The sequence below is a fragment of the Crinia signifera genome, chromosome 2 (genome assembly GCF_055691185.1).
Source record: "Crinia signifera chromosome 2, ASM5569118v1, whole genome shotgun sequence".
NCBI lineage: Eukaryota > Metazoa > Chordata > Amphibia > Anura > Myobatrachidae > Crinia > Crinia signifera.
This window is the reverse complement of record NC_139218.1, coordinates 36,379,448-36,407,204: the sequence shown is the minus strand read 5'-3', so window position 1 is coordinate 36,407,204 and position 27,757 is coordinate 36,379,448. Positions and strand designations below refer to the sequence as shown.

General features: G+C 46.3%; 1 protein-coding gene across 1 annotated transcript in view; it reads left to right on the top strand.

The window, feature by feature from the left end:
- Positions 1 to 27,329, top strand: part of LOC146059569 (multidrug resistance-associated protein 1-like) — an 87,914-nt gene extending 60,585 nt beyond the window's left edge. The window contains exons 15-28 of the mRNA XM_083171905.1: positions 5,058 to 5,238; positions 8,609 to 8,666; positions 8,835 to 8,895; positions 9,787 to 10,006; positions 10,374 to 10,528; positions 10,729 to 10,884; positions 11,003 to 11,202; positions 12,848 to 12,974; positions 14,134 to 14,235; positions 14,324 to 14,467; positions 19,528 to 19,686; positions 20,858 to 21,024; positions 21,249 to 21,443; positions 22,146 to 27,329. Coding sequence (XP_083028031.1) covers positions 5,058 to 5,238; positions 8,609 to 8,666; positions 8,835 to 8,895; positions 9,787 to 10,006; positions 10,374 to 10,528; positions 10,729 to 10,884; positions 11,003 to 11,202; positions 12,848 to 12,974; positions 14,134 to 14,235; positions 14,324 to 14,467; positions 19,528 to 19,686; positions 20,858 to 21,024; positions 21,249 to 21,443; positions 22,146 to 22,266 — 2,046 coding nt within the window. The 3' untranslated portion in view covers positions 22,267 to 27,329. The remainder of the gene's footprint in view (positions 1 to 5,057; positions 5,239 to 8,608; positions 8,667 to 8,834; positions 8,896 to 9,786; positions 10,007 to 10,373; positions 10,529 to 10,728; positions 10,885 to 11,002; positions 11,203 to 12,847; positions 12,975 to 14,133; positions 14,236 to 14,323; positions 14,468 to 19,527; positions 19,687 to 20,857; positions 21,025 to 21,248; positions 21,444 to 22,145) is intronic.
- Positions 27,330 to 27,757: the final 428 nt, after the last annotated feature.

Genomic DNA, 27,757 nt, shown 5'->3' with positions numbered 1-27,757 from the left:
AAGTAGAGACCAGTTGGAGATAAGAGTCTGACTATATCCAAAGGGTATGAGTGATCCCACCAACTTTATATACCCTTAACAAAGGTGGGGTAGTCTGGTTGGAGGATTGGAAAGTCTCCTTTTCCCCTCTGGCAGGCTGCCCACATCCAAATGTCAGCTGCCACCTATAGTAGTGGGCTTTTATGGGTATTGTGGGGGAAGGGCTCTGCCCAAAATGGAGTCAGAGATAAAGATAGGTGTTACCCTTTAGTGCGAAAGCGGCTACTGCCCACCTGATATACCTATCACTAGGGGTGGAATACTGTATGAGACTAGGAGAGGTCTCCCTTCTCCTGTCATACCTTCATACGCCCCAAGTAAGCTGCCATCTTAGAATAGATGGGCTTTTTTGGGTATGGTGGGTGAGCGGGCTTGTTGTCACACTGGGGGGATTTATTACACCTGATAGGAAAATAAAGGGGTGAGGGGAGAGTTGTTTGAGGGGGGACGGAAGGTAGCAGGTAGCAGGTAGGAGGTGAGGGGAAGAGTCGGAAGGGAGAGGAGGTTGAGGGGAGAGCGGGTAGACGAATACCTGTGAGCGCACCCACTGCGCTGAGCAGCTCTGTGTCTGTCCCGACGGATGTGCTGTAGCTGCTGCTGGATATGCTGAGACGGCACTGTGGCTGTTGTGGCTGTGTCCCTCTTCCACAATGCGCGCGTGGAGAGGGCTGCAGGGCTGGAAGTCTTGGAAGCGCTGGGATAGCGCTAGAGCCGGTCTGTGGCCCGATTGCTGCTGCTGTGGCAGGTAGGGGAAAGTCGGGCTGCCGGTGTCCGTAGCGCTGAGTCAGTCAGCAGCGCGGCTGCTGCTGGATTGCTGCTGCTGTGGCAGGTAGGGGAAAGTTGGGCTGCCGGTGTCCGTAGCGCTGGAGTAGCGCTGAGTCAGTCAGCAGCGCGGCTGCTGCTGCTGCTGCTGCGGCTCGTAAGGCAAAGTTCAGGAGGCGCTCAGTGACTGCGTCACTCCCACTAGAAACCAACGATCGTTTCACCTTTCTGGCTTCATCAGGGTTAAAGGTGTGTGGTACAGGCAGGTGCCTGTGCTGTCTGTTTATCGCGCTAATGCTGGTGCCTAATTGGTCCTCCCTGCTGTCAATCACGCAGTGGGAGAAAGTTCTGTCAGTCCTGGCAATGCTATCAACAACTATTTAATAGACTGAGATGGTATGGGGTTTGGGAGACCTTTAACTGGGTGTCAGTACACCTTGTATATGTATATTGATAATCAGTATATCTGCAGACTTTTTGTACATAGGTTATGTAAAATTGTAAAATTGTAAGGTGAGTGAAATGCCAAGGGACATGGATTACTAGATAAAAGAGCTGACAGTTCTATATACCTTGTGGGAATAAAGTGTAGGAAAAAAATGTAGAAAAAAAAAAAAAAAAATGATGATGAGGTGTGCATCCCATGGGTGCAACGGGTTATGCATATGAGGGTAAAATAAAAGAAAGAGAATAAGGACAGTACAAGACAAGACAAAAGGACCTGTTAATATATGTAAGAATATGGGGAGGGGATAAGTTTCCCCGTGTGTGAGGTACAAAGGATAGAGACGCTATAGAGTGACCTGTGATGGGGTGCGGTGTGTGTTCCGGGGATTCTAAATTACCTGATGGTGGAAGTTACATAAAATAATGTGAGGTGGGTATGGTGTGTCATAGCGACTAATAGGACTGTTACACCTGCCAAGTGTGACAGTGTGTGAAATAAGGTGCTGTGACAATATCGAAGCAGTTTGGCTCATAGTGAGTGATATGGGGATATGTGTCTGAGATTGGGTGAGGAATTTAAGGTGACCTTAAAATGTGTAAATTGTGCAAAATTCAAATGAGAAAACTATATGTGTAAAATAGGTGCGCATGGTGATGGAAGTTCATATGGGTGGATAGTGATATGACATTAAGAGTGTTGTATCTTGGGGCAGTTATAAAGTGGTAATCATCTCTACATATGTTGTGAGTGGTAGATGAGGAAAAATTAAAGGAAGGACCCAAAGCAGTTGTTCTCATTTAAGCCGAAAGGATTGACGGTGTTCAGGTCAAATATCCATCTGCTTTCTCTTTGTAGTAGTGCTTTTGTCAGGTCTCCTCCTCTTATGCCCAGTTTGATTTGTTCTAGCCCGAACACTTTAAGGTCCCGTGGTGATCCTTCGTGTTTGGCCAAAAAGTGTCTGGCCACTGACGTCAGCTTTTTAAATTTCAGTACATCTGATTGGGCATTCCTGATGTTCCCAGCATGTTCCAGAATCCGCAATTTGAGTTTCCTGCTCGTCATCCCCACGTATCGTAGGCCGCATGGGCATTCCAGGCAGTATATGACTCCTGTAGTTTCGCAGGAGATGTAGTGTTCCACTGTCATTGTTTTGCCAAAGCGGTTGGTAACTTTGTTTAGTTGCTTCATGTGGGGGCAAGCTTTGCATTTTGTGCATGGGAAGGTGCCTCTGATCCTGGGTTTAATTTTTGGTGTCCGCTGGAAATGGCTTTGGACTAGTCTGTCCCTCAGATTCCTTGCCCGTCTCCAGCTGAATTGTGGCCCTCTGTTCGTAATGTCTTCTAGATCAGGGTCCATCTCAAGGATGTGCCAGTGTTTGCGGATGATGCCCTGTAAGTCCTGCCACTGGTCACAGAAGTTCGTGATGAACCTGGTGGCTGGTTCTGCTGTGGTTGCTTCCTTTGAAGAAAATAGAAGATCATCCCTCTGACATTTCAGGGCTAGATGTTTAGCATTTTTGATGGATCTTTGGCTATACCCTCTCTTGCGCAGTCTGGAGGCTAGGTCTACGCTTTGGCTGAGATACATCTCTTTTGTGGAGCAGTTTCTCCTCAGACGGAGGAATTCCCCTTTCGGGAGGTTTCTGATGGTAGGAGGGAAATGTGCACTTTCGGAAACCAAGAAGCTGTTTGTTGCTGTCTCTTTACGGAACATTTTGGTGAGTAGGAGGTTGTCCTCTGAACGATAAATTGTCAAATCCAAGAATGTAATTTCGTTAGGATGAATATAGTATGTTAACTTGAGGTTCAGATCGTTGTTGTTGAGGGTCTGAATGAAATGGGTCAGACTCTCTTGATCCCCTTGCCAGATAACCATAATGTCATCTATATACCTCACCCAGGATATTATCTTCTGGGTGTGTATATCATTTTGTTCTGAAAAGACCACCTCCCGTTCCCACCACCCGAGGAACAGGTTGGCATATGTGGGTGCTCTGTTTTAGACGGTTACAATTAGATAGGACCGCCGGCTTGTAAGGCAAGCCTACTATTATTATTATTATTCAGATTCCTAAGTTTGCGGAATCTTAATTCTAAAAAAATATTTTCTCTTTTTTGGCAAAAGAACTAAGAGGATCACTAGTCAGCCCACATTTTTTCACCCATTCAAGAACAGACTCAGCTGAGGGACTGTTACCTCATCGATACAATGTTGAAATATTCACTGTTCTAACAGCATTTTGATACATATCAACTACTGTGGTGGAATTTCATGTATTGAACTATCCATTATACTCCTACTCTTGGCTCTGACTCTGACTAAGCGAATCCCAGAAAGTCTTACAGCTTAACACCCTGTTTTAGTGACACGCAGGCGATCCCCTCTAATGCACTGATTGTGCGGGGGTATTTCACCGGGTGGTGGGGAAAGCTAGAACAAACTAGTCTTACTTCATAGACCCACTCTTTGTGATACCTTTTTAGTCCTGATTTTCGGGACATGTCTGCGCTCGGTAGAGCAAATAATACTAAGGGTGAGATTTAATAGGATGAGAGATTCAGAAAAAAAAGAGATTTGGTAAGAAATCTCCAGTTTTTTTAAAGCGGCAATCATTTACACTGCAAAATCAAACTGGTTTTGCAGTGTAAATGATTGCCGCTTTAAGAAAACTGGAGATTTCTTCCCAAATCTCTCACTTTCTGAATCTCTCATCCTATTAAATCTCACCCTAAGTGTCACAAAACCAGGGGACGTTTTGCCCACAGGGCACACACAAGTTAGTGTGAATCTCTGAACTTGTTAAATACAATTACTATACATGTTATATGTCTGTGTGTGAGCGCCTAAAAAACGTTCTTGTCTAGTGTATATTTTAAAAAGATTTAATAAATGCTAAATTTTAATTTATACCATATTTCGAGTTGGGTTAATCCAACCTACTCCCTCAAGCGTTACTAGTTTCTTTAACTCGCCGATTATATCCTGGTCACATTGGCCACATGGAGCTGCCATTCATACTCTGTCACTCATGTTTGTGTTGTAACTCATGATTTATTGCTAATAGCGCATAACATACTGTTACAAGTTGTCGATTACTGAACAGTAATCATTTTCAAAGAGTGCCCCAACAAAGAGAGAGTCTTTTTTCTCCTTTTTCTCTTGCAATGCAAGACAGGACAGGTTCTATAGGATCCTACTGTAATCTGTCTGCTTGGTGTCCTGGGTCTCCCTCTATTTCTGGGCCTGAAAATAATTGGTGGGCTTCACATGGCCCACAGGTTGTGCATTGCATGCTATTCTATTGGTGAGAAGAAGTAGATGTTCTTTAATATGGGAAGGCAGAACAGGTGTTCCACAGAGCATTTCTATATCAGGGTTGCCTACACTCCCGGAATGGCCGGGAGGCTCCTGAAAATCTGGTTCCCCTCCCGGTCCCCCTGAAAGGTGGGCAACCGTCCCGGATACCGGTGGCCCCCGCGGCAGCATTCATTTCCCACGATTCGCAGCTTTTCGGGGGAGGGGTGGGGCTAAAAATGCAAATCACGTAATTTAGCCCCGCCCCCTCCCCTCCTCGAAGACCTGCGAATTGCGGGATTTGCAGTACTGGGGGTTGGGGCTTGGTGACGTCTACATCAACAGCTGCCCCCCCCCCCCCCCAAGTGCTTCTCCCAGAGATGAGGCTTTAAACATAGGCAACCCTTTTCTATATGCATACTACCAATAATGTTGACCTCATTTTAAGTGAAATTGTTGCTTGTAGAATTATTTTTTGGTAAAATCTAACTCCATTTCCATCTTTGTTATAAAGACAAGAATTTTGGTGACGCACAGCCTCACGGTTCTTCCCCTGGTAGACCTTGTTATCGTCATGGAAGATGGGAGAATAGCCCAAATGGGGACTTATGGGGAACTTCTATCTAAAAGACAAGACCTGACGGACATCATCCAGTCCCCAGGAACAGAAAAGCGGAATCGCAATGAAATCAAACGTAAGCGCTTCCACCGACATACAGTATTTCCCTCGAATTTATTCTCTAGGTATTGTTATCTAGAACACTTTAGTGAAATCTCTGCCGGCTGCGGGACGCTCATTTACTGATTTCAAAGTGCAGCTGTGGTCACAGGTTCTGACCATCCAGATAACAGATCAGAGGCAATTAGGGGAACGTCGCACAACCACTTTAACCCAAGTGCTGTGAGAGCAGGGGCGTAGCTAAGGGTTCATGGGCCCTGGTGCGAAAGGTCAGCTTGGGGCCCCCCTACATACAACAAAATTAAAATCTTGCACCTTATATGCAATACCTCACAAGCCAAAATGGCTGTAGCCTCCTCTTGATCACAGTGATCAGTCCATATATTTAAACAGCGGGCGGGCGCAGTCAGGATCTGGGGTAACAGAGATGTGCCCGGAGGGCTCCCCCACCACCACCACAGGCAGCCAGATCGGAGTAGACGTCTCAGTATGTACTACTATCAGAGAAGGGGTCCTGGATCAGTGATGTCAGTGCCAGTGTATTCCCCCTCTCAGGAGCCTCTGAGCTGTCTGTCACTGCTGCACCGCTGTAAAGTACCCCAGCAATAACCCAGTGCAGATCGAGCCCCGCCGTGCCTCCGGTCACACTGCTGTAGTGCAGGAGTTGTTACTGTGAGGGAGTCACTTCCCCGCTGAGGTGCGGCGCCGCTGCTGGAGAGGGGAGGAGGAAGCAGCCGCTGACAGCGATGTGCGGCCGAGGTGTGGTGTCTCCGGTTGTCAGGCTGCGGCAGGCCAGTGCAGAACGGGAGGTAGCCGGCGTGGAGACCCGGACAGGGCAGAGCGGGAGCCTAGTTACAAGGAGCTGTGATGTGCGGCATCCACATGAGGCAGGAGCGATATGCAGTAACAGCAATATGGCCGCCGGCGTCCGACCTCCGCTCAGGAGCTGTGCGGCGTCAGGCCAAATATCACAGCAGCGGGTGGTCTTGTCTTGTAGTAGACGTGACAGGGATGTGCCAGGAGGTTTCCCCCACCACCTCAGGCGGCCAGGTACAGGTGAGCGATCACAGGATAGGTGTACAGGATGGCTGTAGCGGGGAGCAGCGGGAGAAAAGGTCTACTCACATATATCGGCTCTGGTCTCTTACTGCAGCCTGCGCAGGCTGCACAATCACAGACCGCATACTAGACAGCCGTCACAGCCCGCACTTCGCCGGTGGCTGTGACGGACTCGCCTATGGCTGCCCTATTATAGTGGCGGGGGTTACAGTGGCGGGGGTTGGGCCCCCTGGCTCAGGGGCCCGGTCGCAGGTGCGACCGCTGCGACCCCTGTAGCTACGCCACTGTGTGAGAGATCCTCAAAATATCAGTTGAAAATGCCAGCGCCGCTCACACCGACTGTTTTTTTTTTTGGGTGCAATATTTAACTTAACTTCAATTAATGGACTTGGCTGTATTTGTATTTATTGATAATAAAAGAACAGTCGCTGTGAGCGACGCTGGCATTTTGAGAGGATATTTTGAGGATTTCTCGCAGCAACGTTCAAAGGGTTAAAAGTCGGCTTTTACGTCTGGCACTTAATTGTCGAAGCAGTGACGTACAGGAGTGAATACCTGGCCAGTACAGAGTTTATAAATGCTGAGTCTGTACCCATTATAACGTATTGCTGATTTGTAGAGATCTGTCCATTTTAAAACGCTGCATTAGATCACTGGTGCGTTAATTGGCCTTGATCTTCTGTCATACTCTGGCTTTTTAGAACACAGAAGCACAACTGAACTCGTAAAGCACCAGTTCCGCCCCAGAGCTGACTGTGATGTACTCATCAAGCACGGTCTTTAAGTGCTAACTAACCTAAAAACTAAATTGAATTAAAGCACAAGGGAACTAACAGGTCTCTCTTATTTTCTTGTATATGTTATGAATCATGAAGAATATTCTATGCATGGCAAGCTAAAAATATTATAATCATTTTTAAATAAGGCGCTACAGTAAAGGGGTTCCACAGCGCTGTAGCTGGGGAAAAACTGCTAATGAGATACATAAATATTGGCTTTAGATGCCCGTACACGGTACAATGTTTGAGTGTGCTGAGATGCGCGCTCCCGCACACATCTCAGCGCACAGCTCAGAAAGTATGTGCTGCACATACTCTTTGTACTAGATTGCATCTCATTGCATTGCAAAACGTATGCGATGCAATCTAGTCCAAGGTGCATACAATAATTGTACCGTGTATGGGCACCTGACAATATTTAGTCATATAGATATGAATACCCTGCTTACAATCTATAGGGAATATGGGTGGGCACAATGGGGCAGAGATGGGGGGACGGGGACTGAAAGTGAGTTTTAAGAGTATGGATGATGGCTGGATTAAAATATAATGGATTGAGGGATGGAATTGCAGAGTTTAGGCAGAACCTGGGAGAAATGATGAATGGAAGAGAACGGAATCTGAGAGAGGTGAGTCTTTAGCTGGGGGGGGGGGGAGGTTACTAGTTAGACATATTGCTTCCTCCTTGGATGGAGTTACCTGCTGGGAACAGGAGATCTGATCCATGGAATGTTCTGTTTGATGTCAGACCAGCATTTATATCATCATATTGATTAGATAGACACATCCTGTCCTGTGGTAAATACAGTAAGATGAGCACATATACATGCAAATTAAGAAAGCTGAGATTACTGGTGTTATGGTAATGAAGAGGAACATAAGGTTGTGCACAGGTCACGTAGAGCTATTACTGAGTGTGTTTGCACAAGTAATTACCTGTTCTGTGCTCTTTATTTGCTGCTCCCAGTTCCTCCAGATCAGAGCCAAGTGCAGTGATCAGACTGTGGGCCAGATGCACTAAGCTTCAAAAGTGATAAAATAGAGAGTGATAAACAGCCAGCCAATCAGCTCCGGCCTGACATTTTTTTCAAACTCTGCCTGTAACATGTCAGGCAGGAGCTGATTGGATGGCTGTTCATCACTCTCCATTTTGTCACTTTTGAAGCTTAGTGCCTCTGGCCCTGTATGAGAGAAACACAAAAATAAGTACCAACTGTTCTGCGCCTCAGAGTCATCATGGCTGGTTACCATACTCTAACCTATGACTGTTCTTTAGTCCCGGCAGCTGGTACTCGGCTGTATAATCTGTGCCAGAAGGCTTTTAGACATGAATAACATTTTGTCTTGACGTAACTGTTTGCTAAAAGCAAACAAATATTAAAAAAGTAATTCATCACACACAGTGCCGGAACGTTTGCTGCCCATTAGATGACGCACCTGCGACACGGGGAAAGAACAGATCTACCGTGCACTTATTTCTAACAGTAGTGATCTAGTAGGGGGGATGTGCTTTAAGATTAATTACATTTATTCATGGTCTCTTTGCAGTCAACAGCCAGAAGGAAACTATGAAGAGACAGCCGGAAGTTGTGGCTCAAAGGGACAGGTAGGGAAGTTATATACCATACACACATTTACTAGATATTAATAAAGGTTCTTAAATCAAACGCATTTCTGAAATGAATGATAATAATAGAATTAGAGTGTTTATCTTCCATTTGTGGGCAGCGGTTGTTGCTCTTATGGGTAATTTTCTGTTACCTGTCTTCCCCAGGGCAATGTTCAATATCACAAAGGCCCCACGGATCAATAAAGAAAAAGTTGCCACCGGAAGCGTAAGTCATTCATTGGGTTTATATAAAGGTCTGTAAATTAGACCTACAGAGGCCTTAATAGTGCGTCAATATGTCGGACTTAATACAGTGCTGCTGTGCACTATATCAGCCGCTGCCCTCGGCAACCCAGCTGTGTGCGGCGTGACATTAGGAAGTTCACGCCGCACACAGCCAGGGCCAGGCAGCCAGAGCCGGGCAGCGGCTGAAGCTGAGCTCATCGCTAGCTCAGCACAGCAGCGTTGCCCGGCGCCAAGGAGGGGGAGACCGTGGCAATCCCAGAAACTTTCCGGGAATGCCAGTGTTACCACTGAAGCATGACCCGGAAAATTTCTGGGATTGCCAGTGAAGGGGTTAAGGAAGCAATTTTTTTCCCCTAAAGTCTCTGTTTCATAAAATCAGTTATGTTAGGTGTGTTCTGAGCAAGGTCAGATCGCCTTTAGATCTTCATGTGCAAACACCGGCACCGAACGGCTTCGGCGGGTTACACACTCGTTGCGGGGAGGGAGGTCCAGGGGCGGAAACGGGGGTGGACCATGGGAACGATGGCCAATGCTGATGTCACATGACGTCAGTGTCCGCCCCCTCTTCGGCGTGCACCGACGGAAATAAAAGTCAGTTCAGACTGGGGGGGGGGGGTTTGCAAACGTTCAGCAGGATGGCATGCAGCATTTCAGGGCTCGCTAAGCAGCGGACAACTAATGCTAAGTGAGCCTTGCTGAATCAGTCCCAGACTTATAGTGCCACCAAAGCTTAGACGGCCACAGCCCCACCCCCTCCTGATTTACAGTATGTAGTCTTAGAGAGGGATGTGCCCAGTACTGCCCTCATCAGATGACGTCTGCCGGTTCTGGGATCTTAACTTGTTTCATGTGCTGATCGATTGTTTTCCAGTTGAAAGTGTCAATTGTTATGAAGTACCTACGCGCGTTTGGATGGTTCTGGGTCTGCTTTACCTTCATAGCGTATGTTGGACAAAATGCAATGGCCATCGGACAAAACTTATGGCTTAGCAGGTGGACAACAGAGACCAAGCAAATTAAAGACCCAACGGAATGGGCAGATCTCAGGAACAATAGACTCGGAATCTATGGACTTCTGGGATGTGTGCAAGGTAGGGTTGTGTTTACTGACTAAAACTGGCCATACAGTCTACAGATTGATTTTGCAGATTGGGCTGGTTGGAACAAAGTCCTGGTAATGGATGAGCAGATGACAGTTGACCATTTGCTTTGAAATGCTTGAAAACTGCCAAAAACTGTCACTCAGATATTACCAGTTTTTTGTCCCAACCAGCCCAATCTGACAATCAATCTGTAGATGTGTGGCCAGCCCAATCAGCTGTGTAATAAAAATTATAATATGAACGTCTGCGGCCAGTAAAATTAGATTGGTACCTAAGTAATGTAAGGGGGTGTAACTGTATTACACTGAGTTTAATCTCAACCTCGTTGCTATTCCAGTTCTGTTCTTTGTTTTAGGTTTCTTTGTCTGCTACGGGGCCTATGTGATCACCAGAGGAACAATCTGTGCCTCCCGTACTCTACACAACCAGATGTTAGATAATGTCCTGCACCTCCCGATACAGTTTTTCGAAACTACGCCAATGGGCCAGTTACTGAACCGGTTTACTAAGGTGGGACTTGGTTTGAATAAGATAACCCATATTACACGTTGTCCCTCAAATCCTGGTTCCTCCTAAATCCATCATGTGAAGGACTACAAACAGTAGACCAGATAGACAGTGTGACTTTTGTATTGCATTTTGAATTAAGTTTTTCTTATTACTCACATTTCTGCATCCTATAAATAACATCAATTCTGTTTCTTTTTCAGGATATATATGTTATAGATGAGCGCTTCCATTACTATTTACGTACCTGGTTAAACTGTATGCTGGACGTCCTGGGGACCATTCTAGTTATTGTGTTCGCAACACCCCTATTCCTTGTGGCTATTGTTCCACTTGGATTTCTGTACCTGCTCATCCAGGTAAGTGGTGATCTACCATAGCAAATAATTAGCAGGTTATAAACATCGGATCCCCATAAAAAGCATGTTGTTAATTATTGAAACAAAACCCATCTATCTGCGCTCTCCTTGTGTTCAGAGATATTACATCGCTAGCTCGCGGCAAATCCGGAGGCTTGATGGCGCCTCGCGTTCTCCAGTCATCTCTCACTTCAGTGAAACCTTGTTGGGAGCATCCACCATAAGAGCCTATGGACATCAGGAGAGATTCATTGGCCAGAACAAGGATGTGGTCAATGAGAACCTAGTTTGCTACTACAACAATGTGATCTCCAACAGGTACTTGGATATTATGTATTTCCTCCATAGTGACATGGGCAGCAATATCTCCTTATCTGGTAATTAGATGCTTCCCGTTTACCTCCTCAAACGTTTCTTTTGTAATATCAATTCCATATCACTCCTTTTGCAACCAGCTACCTACGGTCAACTTTGTCCCTCTGCCTGTTTAACTTTGTGTAAGCTGATGGTAAAGTAGGACAGGATGCGAAGAGTCATTATCAGCATTTGTATAATAGTCTAGCCACATTGCAAAGGTTCTAGGTGGGCTGTAGGATATGGTCATTCAGCAATGTTGGCCAGGGGTACAGAAGATGGAAAAGTGAGAGAGAGAAAAGGTGAGGATATGTGTGGGCTGTACAGTTGGAATGTAATTCAATGGGGAAAGGTTTATGAAGGTTAGGTGGGCGGTTCTGGAATTTGATAGGCTGCATGAAGAGGTGAGTTCTGCTTGAAGGATTGGAAACTAGAGGAGAGTCTTATTGTGCGTGGTAGGGCATTCCAAAGAGTAGGTGCAGCCAGAAGAAAGTCCTGCAATCATGAATGGGAGTGAATATTGGGCATGATTCACACCATTCACTGATAGGCAATTTTGCAGAGCCCTGCGATCAGATAGCCACCACCCAATGAAAACCCACCCCATGCAAGTCTGCGAATGGCTTGCGAAAATATTGCCAATCGTTGGCCAGCTGCAAATCCATCAAATTTTCCCAGTCTGTGTGTAACCCAGAACCGACTCTAGCTGTGGGACAGAATCAGGCTAATCAAGACCGGAGCTGACGTCACACAACCTCCCTGAAAACTCTTGGGCACACCTGCGTTTTTCCTGACATGCCCAGAAAATGGGCAGGTGACCCCCACAAATGGCGGCTTCCTGTCAATCAACTTGCGAACGGCTTAAGAATAGGGTAATCGCTGAATTTATTCGCGTGATAGGATCCGTACTCTGTCCATTGATCAACCGGCTTGCGAGCTCGCACAATAGCGAGCTGGTCTGAATAACACCGAAGGAGTGGAGATGAGACATAGTTCTTGTGAGGAGCGTAGAGGTTGAGATGGGAGATATTTTGAGATAAGCGAAGAGATGTACGTGGGAATAGTGGCTCCGCAGATGATAAATATCTTCAGAAATGATTGTAGTGGTGAGAGTCTCAGGAAGTCGATTGCAATAATCAGCGCGGGAGATAATGAGAGCATGGATTAGAGTTTTTGCGGTGTCCTGTGTAAGATGTTTTCTAGATGCATGTAACATGATTTTGAAACATCGAAGATGACAATTCTGGATTTTTGAGTTCGGCGATACACAACCAATCGCATCTGGCTGTCAAGCACCAGTTCTTATCATTATACTGTGCACAACACATTCCACACAACAAGACTGCATCAGTGTTAAGGTGCCCATACACGCTGCGATTTGCGGGTGCGATGCGTGCTCCCACGCACATCTCATCGCACAGATCAAAAAGTGTGTGCTGCACATACTTTTTTAAATAGGTTCCGATCGCATCACACGCAATTGCATGCGACTTGTGTGCAATGTGATATGATTGGGACCAAAACGGATGCAATAATCGCAGCGTGTATTGGCTCCTGTTGCTATAACGTGCGGTATGATGTGTGATTTATGTCCCCTCTCTCCCTACAGGTGGCTAGCGGTGAGATTAGAGTTTTTAGGAAACCTGATGGTTTTCTTTGCTGCTTTATTTGCTGTCCAAGCTGGTGAGAATATGACATCGGGCACAGTGGGATTATCCATAACGTATGCGCTAAATGTAAGTACTGTACACAAGTTGTAGTCTGTATATGCATCCATAACCTATAGAGGGCAGAAGTTACCTTTCATATAGCCTGGATAAGGATTACCTTGGGCCCAGTGCTATTACTAGGGGGGTGCGGACCACTCCCTGGTTTCACCTTCTGTGGGCTGACATGCTGGCTCCTCCTCAGTGATAGGAGCCTGGTGCTGCACTTTAACATTACTTGCAGTTCTCGGGGGTGTGGATCGTATTGTCGACCAGACTTAGGTCGACAGTCATTAGGTCCACAGGCAGCAATGTCGACAGGGTTCTAGGTCGACATGGGACAAGGTCAACATGGGTTTAGGTCGACAAATGCGTTAGTTCGACATGGGTTAGGTCGACAGGTCACGAGGTTGGCATGGATTTTTTCACTGTTTTTTTACCCGAATGTCGACCGCAGCCCCTCACATCGCTCGCTTTGCTCGCAATGCTAGGGCATGAAATACAGTGAAAAAAAAAAACCTAACGCATTTGTCGACCTAAAACCATGTCGACATAGACACCTGTCGACATTGCTGCCTGTGGACCTAATGACTGTCGACCTAAGTCTGGTCGACAATACGATCCACACCCCCGAGAATTGCAAGTAATGTTAAAGTGCAGCACCAGGCTCCTATCACTGAGGAGGAGCCAGCATGTCAGCCTCAGAGGGTAAAATCAAGGAGTGGTCCGCACCCCCCTAGTAATAACCTTGTTGCCTGTCAACCCAACGGTGTCGACCTAAGTCTGGTCGTCAATGCGACCGTATCCAGTTCTCGGCTGCTGTAACGGTGAAGGAGTCTGTTTTGCAGCCAGTCAGTTCCTGTTTGCAGCGGGACATCTCCCACCCCTCCCTACAGTGATGCTCCACACAAGGCCATTCCCCTTCTGACAAGGCAACACCCCTTTTGTTGCCAGCATTTACCAGTGGAACTTAAAGTACACCGGGTGACACAGAGTATAGGGACGCCCATTCTTGGGCCTCCATATAACATTTTACCCCCAGTCAAAGTCCTAAAAGACACTTCCTAGCTGGCTTCAATCTGTAGATGCCAATAAGACCGAAGATACAAGCACAACGTTGTTCTTGCCAATTATATTTTGTAGATTTAAATTAGTTCCATGGCAAATAAACCTGGCATTTCCTCCCCAGATCACACAAACGCTGAATTTTTGGGTGCGCAAAGCTTGTGAGATAGAAACGAACGGCGTAGCCATCGAACGGGTTTGTGAATATGAAGAGATGGACAAAGAGGTACAGTATGAGTATCTTTTATTCAGTGATGTCCAGGTATAGCCAGGATATTCTTATTATTGGTAATGTAATGTGTGTATATTTACAGGCGCCGTGGATCACCACCAGAAGACCAGCAGCCGAGTGGCCAGACAGGGGCGTGATTGAGTTCATAAATTACAAGGCTCGGTATCGGGAAGACCATGACCTGGCGCTCCGGGATGTCTCCTTCCGGCTAAATGAGACAGAGAAGGTAAACTCTTATACATTCTACTACATGGAGAACAGTGGCCCTCATTCTGGTTCACTCGCAAAGGCAAATTCCTTCTCAAATGGACAAAACCATGTGCACTGCAGGGGGGGGGGCAGATGTAACATGTGCAGAGAGAATTTGACATGGTTTTGTCCATTTGATAAGGAATTTGCCTTTGCGAGTGAACCAGAATAATGGCCAGTATGTAGTGACAGGTGTACTCCTCCCCGGCTCAGTCCACAGTCCGCTCACTTGACTTGTGTTAATTCTGCAGCTAGCTAGGATTGGGGGCAGGAGTGGGTGGGTTATCACTACACACTACCTACCCACATTACATCATTAGTTTTTGGTTTTACGTGGAAAAATTACATTAACACAACTTTGGTACAGGATCCTAACCATTATAACAGTGGCCCTTACTCTGGTTCACTCACAAAGGCAAATTCCTTCTCAAATGAACAAAACCACATGCACTGCAGGTGGGGCAGATGTAACGTGTGCAGAGCAAATTCGATTTGGGTGGGGTTTTACTTCAAAGTGAGATCTATATTGCAGTGCAAAAATAAAGCAGTCAGTATTTTCCCTGCACAGAAACAAAATAACTCACCCAAATCTAATTCTCTCCGCACATTTTACATCTGCCCCACCTGCAGTGCACATGGTTCTGCCCATTTGAGAAGGAATTTGCCTCTGCGAGTGAACCAGAATAAGGGACAAAGTCTGTTGGTTATAATCCTGACACGTCAGATATGCCATACTTTTTATTAGGCACTTAGGGTCCAAGAACTGTGATACACTGGCACCTGGAATCCAACGTAATAGGACATTGACACTTTGGGACAAATGTAACAGGGTGTGAGAATCAGAAAGTGAGAGATTGTGGGAGAGTTATCACATTCTTTTAAAGGGGCAATCATTTACATGGCAAAATCAACCTGTTTTTTTTTTTTCAGTGTAATTTATTGCCGCTTTAAAAAAAATGTGATAACTCTCCCAAAATCTATCACTTTCTGATTCTCACACCCTATTACATTTGGCCCTTTGTGTCCGAAATAACAGTGACACAGACAATTAGAATCCCAAAACACAGGCATTTGGGGTCTCAGAACAGTGGCACGAATGCACTTGGGGGGTTATTCTGTTTGGTACGGTGCGACCGTATACGGGCGGATCACTTTTTTTGGTACTTATGTAGTATCTGGGCGTCCGATTTAGAAATCGGATCGGATCGCATCGCATCGCATGCGACCAAATCGTATGCGATGCGATGGTCAAGATTTTTCCATAGGATTCAATGTTAAAATGGTCTGAGTCCATTTTAACATAGAATTCAATGGGAAAAAGGGGTCCTTTTCCTTTCCCCACTATCCAAGTGGGCATGGAGTTGGATATAAACCTGTAGCGAGCCACCGAGCCCGAAGCGTAGCGAGCCCCGCAAGGGGACACAGAATACTTTTTAAGAAATATGCGTCCCCTCGCGGGGCTCGCTTCGCTCGCCACGCTTCGGGCTCGGTGGCTCGCTGCGCTCGCCACACTATATAAAATCAACTCTATGCCCACTTGGATAGTGGGGAAATGAACAGGACCTTCTTAACATTGAATCCTATGCAAAATCACATCGCATCGCATCGCATCTGATTGTATGCCTTAAGGTAAGGCATACAATCACAAAATCGGCAGCCCAGATACTACATAAGTACCCTTTTTTTTTATCTGCGCGTGCGTATCTTTCGCAATGCGCATGTGCGGCGACCTCACACCGCTCACGGACGGGTCTCTCCGTGCGAAAAAACCTGTCCGCAAGAACATGGTCATTGTGGGTGGCATGTGGCATTTTTATGGGAACGGCCAGAATAATGAGGAAAACTGGGCGTACACGGGGGTGTGCACACAAAATGTACGGTGCCACAACCGCCTCGATCGCCGAACGCACCGTGCATTTTGGGCCAAAAACAGGCGGATGCCAAAGATAGCTCCAGACAACCCCTAGAGATACCGCATGAGAGCGGACGCCTGGGTCTGCTAATTAACGCTGATTACTACACAAACACATACACCTGAATGTAATAAGCAATGCTGCAGGCTATTAAATGGAAGCCATGATTTCACTACCTGCAAGCCACACACAGCCCTGAAACACATTGGAACCTTAACTTTCTACACTTCTCTACATGTAAAGGTTGGTTTAATTTTAGGTAAGATTCATTCTAAGACCTGCTTATATATGTCAAGGTAGTTATTTTATAACCATCTACACCCATTCAGTAAGTGTTTTTGTATACTTTAAAAAGCAGGACACTCAATTCACAGAAGTCGACATGTGTCAACTTTTTCACTGTAACACAAACATACCAGTTTTTTCTTAGGAAAAAGACACATAAACCACATCTAAGAGCAACAATGATGTTTTTGGACTCAATTTCTACTTGCAATGTGGTGTACGCTCAGATTACTGAAGGTGTCGGTGGGAAAACGGACGAGATCCGTCCGTGCACTTTGGCGTATGCTCTGACGTACGCCAGGTATCGGTGGCTAAGAGGGAGATCTGTCTGTACGCGGTGGTGTACGCTCAAGTGTACGCCACTCCCCATTGTCGGTGTTTGAGACCGTCCGTGTGTGGCTGTTCTGTGGGCGAACTTTTGCTCACCGCGAGTGTACGCAAAACGTACGGTTTGACGGACCGTACGTATGTTTCACAGACCGAACCAGAATAAGGCCCTTGGTGTCCTAGAACAGTAGTATGCAGGCACTTGGGGTCCCAGAATAGTGGTATGCAGGCACTTGGGGTCCCAGAATAGTGGCAGGTAGGTACTTGGGGTCCCAGAATAGTGGCAGGCAGGTACTAATGGTCCCAGAATAGTGGCAGGCAGGTACTAATGGTCCCAGAATAGTGGCAGGCAGGTACTAATGGTCCCAGAATAGTGGCAGGCAGGCACTTGGGGTCCCAGAATAGTGGCAGGCAGGTACTTATGGTCCCAGAATAGTGGCAGGCAGGTACTAATGGTCCCAGAATAGTGGCAGGCAGGTACTTGGGGTCCCAGAATAGTGGCAGGCAGGCACTTGGGGTCCCAGAATAGTGGCAGACAGGTACTAATGGTCCCAGAATAGTAGCAGGCAGGTACTAATGGTCCCAGAATAGTGGCAGGCAGGCACTCGGGGTCCCAGAATAGTGGCAGGCAGGCACTCGGGGTCCCAGAATAGTGGCAGACAGGTACTTATGGTCCCAGAATAGTGGCAGGCAGGTACTAATGGTCCCAGAATAGTGGCAGGCAGGCACTTGGGGTCCCAGAATAGTGGCAGACAGGTACTAATGGTCCCAGAATAGTGGCAGACAGGGACTTATGGTCCCAGAATAGTGGCAGGCAGGTACTTGGGGTCCCAGAATAGTGGCAGGCAGGTACTAATGGTCCCAGAATAGTGGCAGGCAGGTACTTGGGGTCCCAGAATAGTGGCAGGCAGGTACTTGGGGTCCCAGAATAGTGGCAGGCAGGTACTAATGGTCCCAGAATAGTGGCAGATAGGGACTTATGGTCCCAGAATAGTGGCAGACAGGTACTTATGGTCCCAGAATAGTGGCAGACAGGTACTTATGGTCCCAGAATAGTGGCAGACAGGTACTTATGGTCCCAGAATAGTGGCAGACAGGTACTTATGGTCCCAGAATAGTGGCAGGCAGGTACTTGGGGTCCCAGAATAGTGGCAGGCAGGTACTTGGGGTCCCAGAATAGTGGCAGGCAGGTACTAATGGTCCCAGAATAGTGGCAGACAGGGACTTATGGTCCCAGAATAGTGGCAGGCAGGTACTTATGGTCCCAGAATAGTGGCAGACAGGTACTTATGGTCCCAGAATAGTGGCAGGCAGGTACTAATGGTCCCAGAATAGTGGCAGGTACTTGGGGTCCCAGAATAGTGGCAGGTACTTGGGGTCCCAGAATAGTGGCAGGCAGGTACTTATGGTCCCAGAATAGTGGCAGGCAGGTACTTATGGTCCCAGAATAGTGGCAGGCAGGTACTTATGGTCCCAGAATAGTGGCAGGCAGGTACTTATGGTCCCAGAATAGTGGCAGGCAGGTACTAATGGTCCCAGAATAGTGGCAGGTACTTGGGGTCCCAGAATAGTGGCAGGCAGGTACTTATGGTCCCAGAATAGTGGCAGGCAGGTACTAATGGTCCCAGAATAGTGGCAGGCAGGCACTTGGGGTCCCAGAATAGTGGCAGACAGGTACTAATGGTCCCAGAATAGTGGCAGACAGGGACTTATGGTCCCAGAATAGTGGCAGGCAGGTACTTGGGGTCCCAGAATAGTGGCAGGCAGGTACTAATGGTCCCAGAATAGTGGCAGGCAGGTACTTGGGGTCCCAGAATAGTGGCAGGCAGGTACTTGGGGTCCCAGAATAGTGGCAGGCAGGTACTAATGGTCCCAGAATAGTGGCAGACAGGGACTTATGGTCCCAGAATAGTGGCAGACAGGTACTTATGGTCCCAGAATAGTGGCAGACAGGTACTTATGGTCCCAGAATAGTGGCAGACAGGTACTTATGGTCCCAGAATAGTGGCAGGCAGGTACTTGGGGTCCCAGAATAGTGGCAGGCAGGTACTTGGGGTCCCAGAATAGTGGCAGGCAGGTACTAATGGTCCCAGAATAGTGGCAGACAGGGACTTATGGTCCCAGAATAGTGGCAGGCAGGTACTTATGGTCCCAGAATAGTGGCAGACAGGTACTTATGGTCCCAGAATAGTGGCAGGCAGATACTAATGGTCCCAGAATAGTGGCAGGTACTTGGGGTCCCAGAATAGTGGCAGGCAGGTACTAATGGTCCCAGAATAGTGGCAGGCAGGCACTTGGGGTCCCAGAATAGTGAAGTGGCTGGTTACCACTCCAAAAGCCGGCTTCCTGTCAATCACCCTGCGAACAGCTAGGGAAGGAAAGTCAGTAGGATTTCATTGCTGGCCGGAGTTGTGCATGCACGAGTTCGCACAGCAGCAATCCGGTCTGAATCGGACCCACCATTTCTTGTCCAAAGGAGCCGAAGAAATATTCTCTTCATAATATGTTTCAGCTTGGGATTGTTGGAAGAACCGGAGCCGGGAAGTCCACACTCACCAACTGCTTGTTCCGCATTGTGGAGAGGGCGGGAGGGAAGATTGTGGTGGACGGAATCGACATTGAAACCATTGGCCTGCATGATTTAAGGAGCAAACTCAATATTATACCACAGGTGAATATAATCCAACTATCTAAGTATGTTCATTTCTACGTGTTCCCCATGTTCCCAGCCCCCATCTGTACATACACAATACATTTACTGTACGTCCACCCAATGTTTACTGGATTGATAGGGTCCATGGTACTGTAGATGGACTTTGGTCAATGTAAGAGATGCTTCAAAAACATTCATGTCCCAGATATAATGGGGTAAAGATGTGATGTTGCCGATAGCAACCAAGGAGATTCTGTATTCTCTATCGCATCCTAGAAAATGATAGACAGAATCTAAATCCCCTTTTGTTAATTTTTAGAAGCTTTAGTAAATACTGTATACCCCTAATTCTCAGATAACTGCTGCAGATCCTAATAATACATATGGGGATGTGCCAATCCGTCTGATACATTTGATACATCTCCCCATAGGGAGAGGAAAGGAAGGGGGTGTAATGCGCCCTACACACGTAGCGATGTGCGCCAGCGATGGGCGATTTAGCAGGGCAATTCCCTGTGAGCTTCCCGGATCGCTCAGAAAGTGGAAATTTAAATAATGGGTTGGTATAGTTCGTACATCGCTCATTGGACACTACAAAAAAAAACGGTAGGCGATGTGCAGTCTCTTCTGAGTGTGTTCAATAGATTTAACCAGCACCCTGGTTATACATTTCCCAGGGATAGTGCTGCACTTGGCTGCGCATCGCTATGGTCCCTACACACACATCGGTGTAGGGGCATTTTCTGAGCAATGTAGGTAAATTAAGTAATGTTGCTCAGAAAATGCTCCATTTTTTTTAAAGCGGCAATCATTTACACTGCAAAATCACTGCAGTGTAAATGATTGCCGCTTTAAAAAAAACTGGAGATGTCTTACCAAATCTCTCACTTTCTGAATCTCTCATCCTATTAAATTTCACCCAAGAAATCTGTTAGTATAGAAAGTAGTAACTGTCCCTTTAAAAGGCTTCATGTAGTATCCATGTCCGTTGTTAATTGCAACTTTTAGGTAACATGAAATCATTTAAAGGGACAGTTACCACTTCCTATCTCTTTGTTTTTGTGCTATTAGGGATTGAGTAGTCCCATTAGATGCCAGTTTATAAGGTGATTCCATTAAGTCCCTTCTGTGCTCAACCATTTTCTTCTTCTTTTTTGACGGTTTTCCACTGAATATGTTTTTTTCCCAGGACCCAGTTTTATTTTCGGGGAGCCTTCGAATGAACCTGGATCCATTAGAGAAACATTCGGATGTAGATCTCTGGGAAGCTCTGGAGATGTGCGATTTAAAGAACTTTGTGCAGTCTCTTCCCAAGAAACTCTACCATGAGATCTCAGAAGGAGGAGAGAATCTTAGGTAGGGTCTGTGCCCATAAACATTAAGGCTCGCTACTGTACACTCGGCCTGATTCAGGTTGGCTCGCTAGGCAGTGTACATTCGCATCGAGCGGTCCTGAACCGGCCCCACTTTGCAGGAAACATTTGCAACCTTGTGAATATTGTAACATTAACAAAAATCTCAGCGGTTGTAATCCTGCCTTTCACTTCTGCTTTGCACTATACTATACTTTTTCTTTGCAGTGTCGGACAAAGGCAACTCATCTGTCTTGCTCGAGCCTTACTTCGGAAAACCAAGATACTGGTATTAGATGAAGCCACAGCCTCTATTGACATGGAGACGGATAATATAGTTCAGAGCACGATTCGCAAGGTGTTCGCTGACTGTACAGTACTGACGATCGCCCACAGGCTCCATACTGTCCTCGACTCTGACAGGTACAAGACATCTTACAGAACCTAGTAACAAATTGCTCTGATTTCCACCTAAAGTGGGCATGGTTTAGTTGTCAGCTCCGCCCCTTTCAGCTTTATAGGACCCTATTCTGTCCATTCTCAGGGCTGCGTTCGTCCGCACAGGGCCGGTATTTGTTGCATGTGCTGGGTGCGTGCGGCCACGGCGGGGGGGTGTGCAGGGCGGTCCACCAGCATCCGATGGTGCGGGGGGAGCGCAGCTAACGTCACCAGCTGCCCCCCGCACCATTGACGTCAATGATGTGGGTGTTACCCCGCAGGCTGTAACAAGAAGGGGTTTGGTGGACTCACAAGGCTGCAGTCGGCTTCCCAGCTGAAATAGCTAATGCTAAAGGTCATATGGGATTAATGTAGACCCATTTATCTTTTGTTCCTATTATACTGCCACTGAGTTAGTCAAGTGGCCAAAATACAGGGTGAGGAGCCAGCACTAGAAATAGCATACAGTGTGGTAGATGTATGAAGCAGTGATAAGGGAGGAATAGTGCTCCATGGCAACCAATCAGCTGCCCTGTGTCATTTTATATTATGCAAATCATATCAGTTGATTGGTTGCCATGGACCACTTCCTTTCTGGCTCACTTCTCCTCCCTTATGACTGCTACATGCATCTACCCCATTATAACTGGCATACATTATTAATAACAGTTCTGTTTCTCTCCGCAGGGTGCTTGTTCTCGATAGCGGCAAAGTTGTTGAGTTCGATGAGCCCCAACGACTGATACAGAAGAAAGGCGTCTTCTCTAAGATGGTGGCCGAAGCCGGGATACTGCAGAAGACAGACTAACCAATCAGATCGTTCCTGTTCATTTCACACTCCCTTGCAATGGGGTAGATGGATGAAGCAGTGAGAAGAGTAAAGAAGTGGGATGTTGACCCAATGCATGTCAACCTAAATACGGTCAACCCAGTGACCCATACCCGAAGAAGTAAAGGTGCGTACACACTATATTGTTAAAACAATATGCACGATAGCAATATTGTTAACGATATTAAGGTGCATATTGTCTAGTGTGTACGTACTATATCGATATCGAGCCCCGCCCCCTGTCATCTGAACATCCAATGAAATTCTGACTATATGGTCATCCACTGTGTGTTCTGAGCTGGTGATGTCGCTGAACGATATTCTTAGTGACATCTTTTGCCTGGAAGCTCCATTGATATAGGTAAAAATACCAGGGTGGATCAATAAGTTCCTGTGTTAAGAATGAAGACGGAAATGTTTCTCCCCTCACGGCAATACACCTTTCCCAACTTCCCTGCCACTTCTTTAAACCCTCTAAAAAAATGGAGTATGATTTGTCAACCTCACGTAGGCTTCTGTCTCGGCCACGACCTCCTTGTTTGAGCTGAATGTTTTTCCCCGCGAGCCACATTTTCAGGTTAGGGAACAGAAAGGAGTCGCAGGGAGCCAAGTCGGGCGAGTACGGTGGATGCAGCAACGATTCATAGCGCAATTCATGCAATTTGGCAGCAGAAATTCCGGATAAGGGAGCTGGTGCCTTGTCGTGGTGGAAAAAAAAACCTAACCTATTAATCAATCTGAAATTTGGTATGGCGTGGTTTGGTAGACGGTAGTACACAATAGTAATACCAACTTTCCTCAGCAACGCCGCCTGTCTTCAAACTTATTGACTCGTATACTTTTAGTGAATGCACTTGATAAATGTTACTTCAAAGCTGATTGGCTGCCGCAACACACTTCTCCACTGGCCCACTGCATACATCTCCCCCACTGTTCTGTATTAGGACATTGTTAATGCATTTTCACCTATTGATTATCACAATAGGCGGAAGGTTGACACAAGCATTAGGTCAACAATGGGAAGTTCGACAGTCAAAAGTTTGACACTCAGCAGTTTTATTAAGCCGACGTGCTAACAGGCGTTCTACCATCCACTACGGTGTGGTGGGAGAATGAAATAGTGTGCAAGGCACCGTGCCTGAAGCATGTTGACTGTGTCGACATCCGGGACAAAAAAACTTGAAAAACTCCAGTCGACATTTTGACTGTCGACCTTCCCAGTGTCAATGTTTGCATCAACTGTCCAACGCTATCGACCTTACTGCGTCGACCTGTTTCTAAGGCCTGTCGACCTTCAGTGGCCGATCCAATGACCCGTACCCAGTCAGGACATGATTATCATATCATTGTTATGCTGTCCAGTTCCCTATGACACAATCACAGGAGAAACAATCGGGATGCAGTTAAAATTCCGGCGTTCAGAATCCCGACCGCCGAAATCCCGACACTTTCTCCCTCCTTGGGTGTCCACGACACCCCTGGAGGGAGAATAAATTAGCGTGCCGAGCGTAGCGAGCCCGTAAGGGGGGGCGATCCACGTCCCCCCTTGTCAGGATTTCGGCGGTCGGGATTCCGGCGTTGGGATTTTGAACGCCGGGATCCCGACCTCCGGGATTTCATACTGAATCCAAACAATCACTGCAGGAATTAGTGCACTTATCTTTTTTAGAACACACAATACAAAAGTCTACCTCAAGACCATTCATTATATGTTTTACATCTTTTTTAATTAATGAAATTTTTTTAAGCTTTTCCAATACATTCCATCCATCTTATATAATAAAAGGCTAATGCTGCTTCTCACCTCTAAAGGGGGAGTTTTCGTGTTTTGCGCACCATCAGCCACTAGATGGCGCAGACCCAGCAATTCGAAGCATTGCCGCACCCTGTCGCAGGTGCCGATTAGCTACTGTCGCTGCCCTTGTAGCGCCCTCCTCCCTATATTCCGCCTCTACCATCTTTGCAGGAATATATTTGGAAAGATGCCTCGGAACAACAGCAGACAATGCTGACAATGTGCCAGAGTATTCTGCTGTCTTGTTTGCATATACGATCTATCATAATACATCACAGCAAAGATGGTGGCGCCAGGAACAAACTGTCCCGGATCCTGCGGTTCTATTTAAACTAATGTTGTTGACAAGTTTTATTCTATTTAATCTGCACTTTTCTTGGTGGCAGCTATAACAAGAGTTTTGTGTGATTGTGTGATGATCCTCTTAATGCACAGCATTTTATATTATGGTGTTTTATAAATAATGGTTGATAATTTTATAAATTTATTTACAGTTTCTTATAAAGCGCAGCAGATTCCGTTACAGCGTCTTGTATAGCGCAGCAGATTCCATTACAGGTTCTTATATAGCGCAGCAGATTCCATTACAGGTTCTTATATAGTGCAGCAGATTCCGTTACAGTGTCTTATATAGCGCAGCAGATTCCGTTACAGTGTCTTATATAGCGCAGCAGATTCCGTTACAGTGTCTTATATAGCGCAGCAGATTCCGTTGCGCTTTACAATAGTAGACATTGATAGAACAAACTGGGTAACAACAGACAGACTTGGAGGTAGGAGGGCCCTCTCTATCCACACTCCCTCCCGTCCTCTTCGCTCCATCGCTGACCGCCGACTGACCTCTCACCTAATCACCTCCTCCCACTCCCGTGTCCAAGATTTCTCTCGCGCTGCCCCCCTGCACTGGAACCACCTCCCGCCACCCATCAGGCTATCTGATTCCCTTACCTCCTTCAAGCGCTCCCTCAAAACCCACTTTTTTCGACTAGCCTATCCCTCCTCCTAACCTCTTTTGATCCTCCTATCCTGCCTCCGTTCCCCTCCGTTCCTACTTATCCTATTGTATTTCGTTCGTCCACCCACCTATTTTTAGTATGTTAACTCTTATGAGCAGGGCCCTCCTTCCTCACGTACTCACCCTACCTCATTGCCTCACCTGTGCTCCTGTCCTGTTCTTCCCTTCCTCTACTTCATCTTCAGTCTCCTTGACAATTTTGACACCTACTTCTGAACTGATGCTGATTTTAGTTCTACCAGCTATACCCCTATTTATACTGTATCTTTCAACACACCCTGTACGTTACCTTGTAATTTTTTTTTTTTTTTTGCTATGTACGGCGCTGCGGACACTTTGCGGCGCCTTATAAATAAACATACTACTACTACTACTACTGCTGCAAGCTTACAATCTATAGGGACATAGGAGGGAAACACAAGGACAGGCATCAGTGATAGCATAGCAGTCCCACCAAGTTACAAGTCCAGAAGGGAAGCTATATAATACATAGGTGCCTCAGAGGGTTATGTGCGTGTGCATTTGCCCTTCCCTAATTGCTATGGGCAGCTGTACTTCACCACTATGGCTGATGTTTCTGACAGAGGGAGAGATTCAATTCAACATCATCATGCACCTGCAGATCGCAGCCACCCACACACATCCCAATATTGGCCACGTGCCAAATAGCCGTGGGCAGGAGAAGGCAACTGGATGACGGGTGCAACCAAGGGGTATGGGTCATACTATGAAGGTTGGAATACATTAGGTTGAACACTAAAGGTGGACAGGGCTTGGGTAGAAGCATGAAATAGGTCAACAGGCCTAAGGTAGACAGGGTTATAAGGTCGACAAAAGAATTAGGTGCCGAATTTCACCGTACGTCAACATGGACACCGTATCAGTGTACCGCGTCTGCCCCCCATGCTTTGGGCACGGTGCCTCCCTGCGCTCGGGACACTATTCTATTCTCCCTCTACGCCGGGTGGTAGGGTATGAAACACCGCCTCAGGCCGACCTTTTGTCCGGCTATTTCATGTGTCATCCTTTAGTGGTCGACTGAACCTATATACTGTTGACCTAGCGACCACATCCCCAGCCGAGCACTTATGCAACCTTCAATAGCACTTCCCATCACAGGAGTACATTTATTAAGATAGGGGTCCTATTCACAATAGCAACCAATCAGGTTCTATTATCTTCTAGAATGTGCTAATTAAAAAAAGTTTAATCGATTGGTTGCTATAGGCAACATCTCATCTTCAGTAGAACTCCCATCTTAGTATATCTGCCCTTTAGAGTCCAAGTCACTTTCCCTATGTTGTGCGTGGATGGATTGCTAATGTCTGCCGTCACACTATAGAACATGGGTCTTAAACCTGTGGCCCTCCAGATGTTGTGAAACTACATGTTCCAACATGCATTGCCACATTTTTTCCAATGAGAGCATGCCAAAACTGTCAGGGCATGCTGGGACATGTAGATCTACAACATCTGGAGGGCCACAGGTTGAAGACATGTGCTATAGAATGAAGCTTCAGTTGTTGTAACTTCTTTCCAGGGACCAAACCTGCTTGAAACAATATAACACACATACAATATATGTATATACAGTGCATGTATGTATTTTTCTATAGTATATTTATTTATATATATATATATATATATTGGCATATGTACAAAGTCATCTGCATATAAAACAAATGTTACTGTAAATTGAAGGTGCTGTGACTTTTAGACAATTGTTTGACATGTTTCTTTAGGGTTACTAAAGGGGTGTACACACAGTGAGATTTTGACTAAATAGTCAAAATCTCCTAGGTGGTTAGCCAGTTATCTCCTGCTTAGTCAATATTGTCCAGTATAGATTGCTTAGTATACTGTAGATTGACTGTGCAGGCAAGGCAATTTTGATTAGATCATAGAATATCATTACAAAATCTCCAGTGCGTCTTGCCAAAATCACTCTTACAATTGCTTAGTCAAAATTGTCCATTAGCCAATATCTCCCCATGTGTATAACCCTATCATCACTTCTGAAGAGGACAAGGGGAGATTTGGCTTCTACAAGCTTTTACCAATCATGTAATAGAAAGTACTGAAGCAGATTGCTTGCTATCGTCTATTGCCATGTATGTAAAGTTTCATCTCTCCACAATGTCTTGTATATTACCCATAACACACTCTCGTTGTCAGTCTCAGGGATTAGTCGCTGCAAACAGAATCTAATAAATGTAAACGTTTTCTACATCCGCCATGCAGTGAGTGTGTATTTTTTCTGTGTGTCATAGAATTTAGGGGGAGACATGCTTGCGATATCGCTCATTTTGGCACTTCTGAGCGATTTTGTTCATTATATCGCCCAGTGTATACTCTCTGCCTGACGGACGTTGGACGCTCCTGTGGGTCCTTATCGACCGGTTCCATCGTCTGTGAATGTACAGACGAGGGAGTGCCCCCCGGCATTGACAAATGTGCATGCACTTGCCAATGCTTGCACCCCACCAGGTCCTCTCGGCAGCCGCTGCAATCGTTAGGTATGTACACATCTTAAGAACCAACCAATCAGCTCCCAACTGCCAGTATTGCAGGCTTTTTGAAAAATGAGTTAAGCTGGGTACAAACTGGAGCAATGTCAGGCTACGCTACACAGTTCAGTTTTTGGGTGATTGCACGCTCCC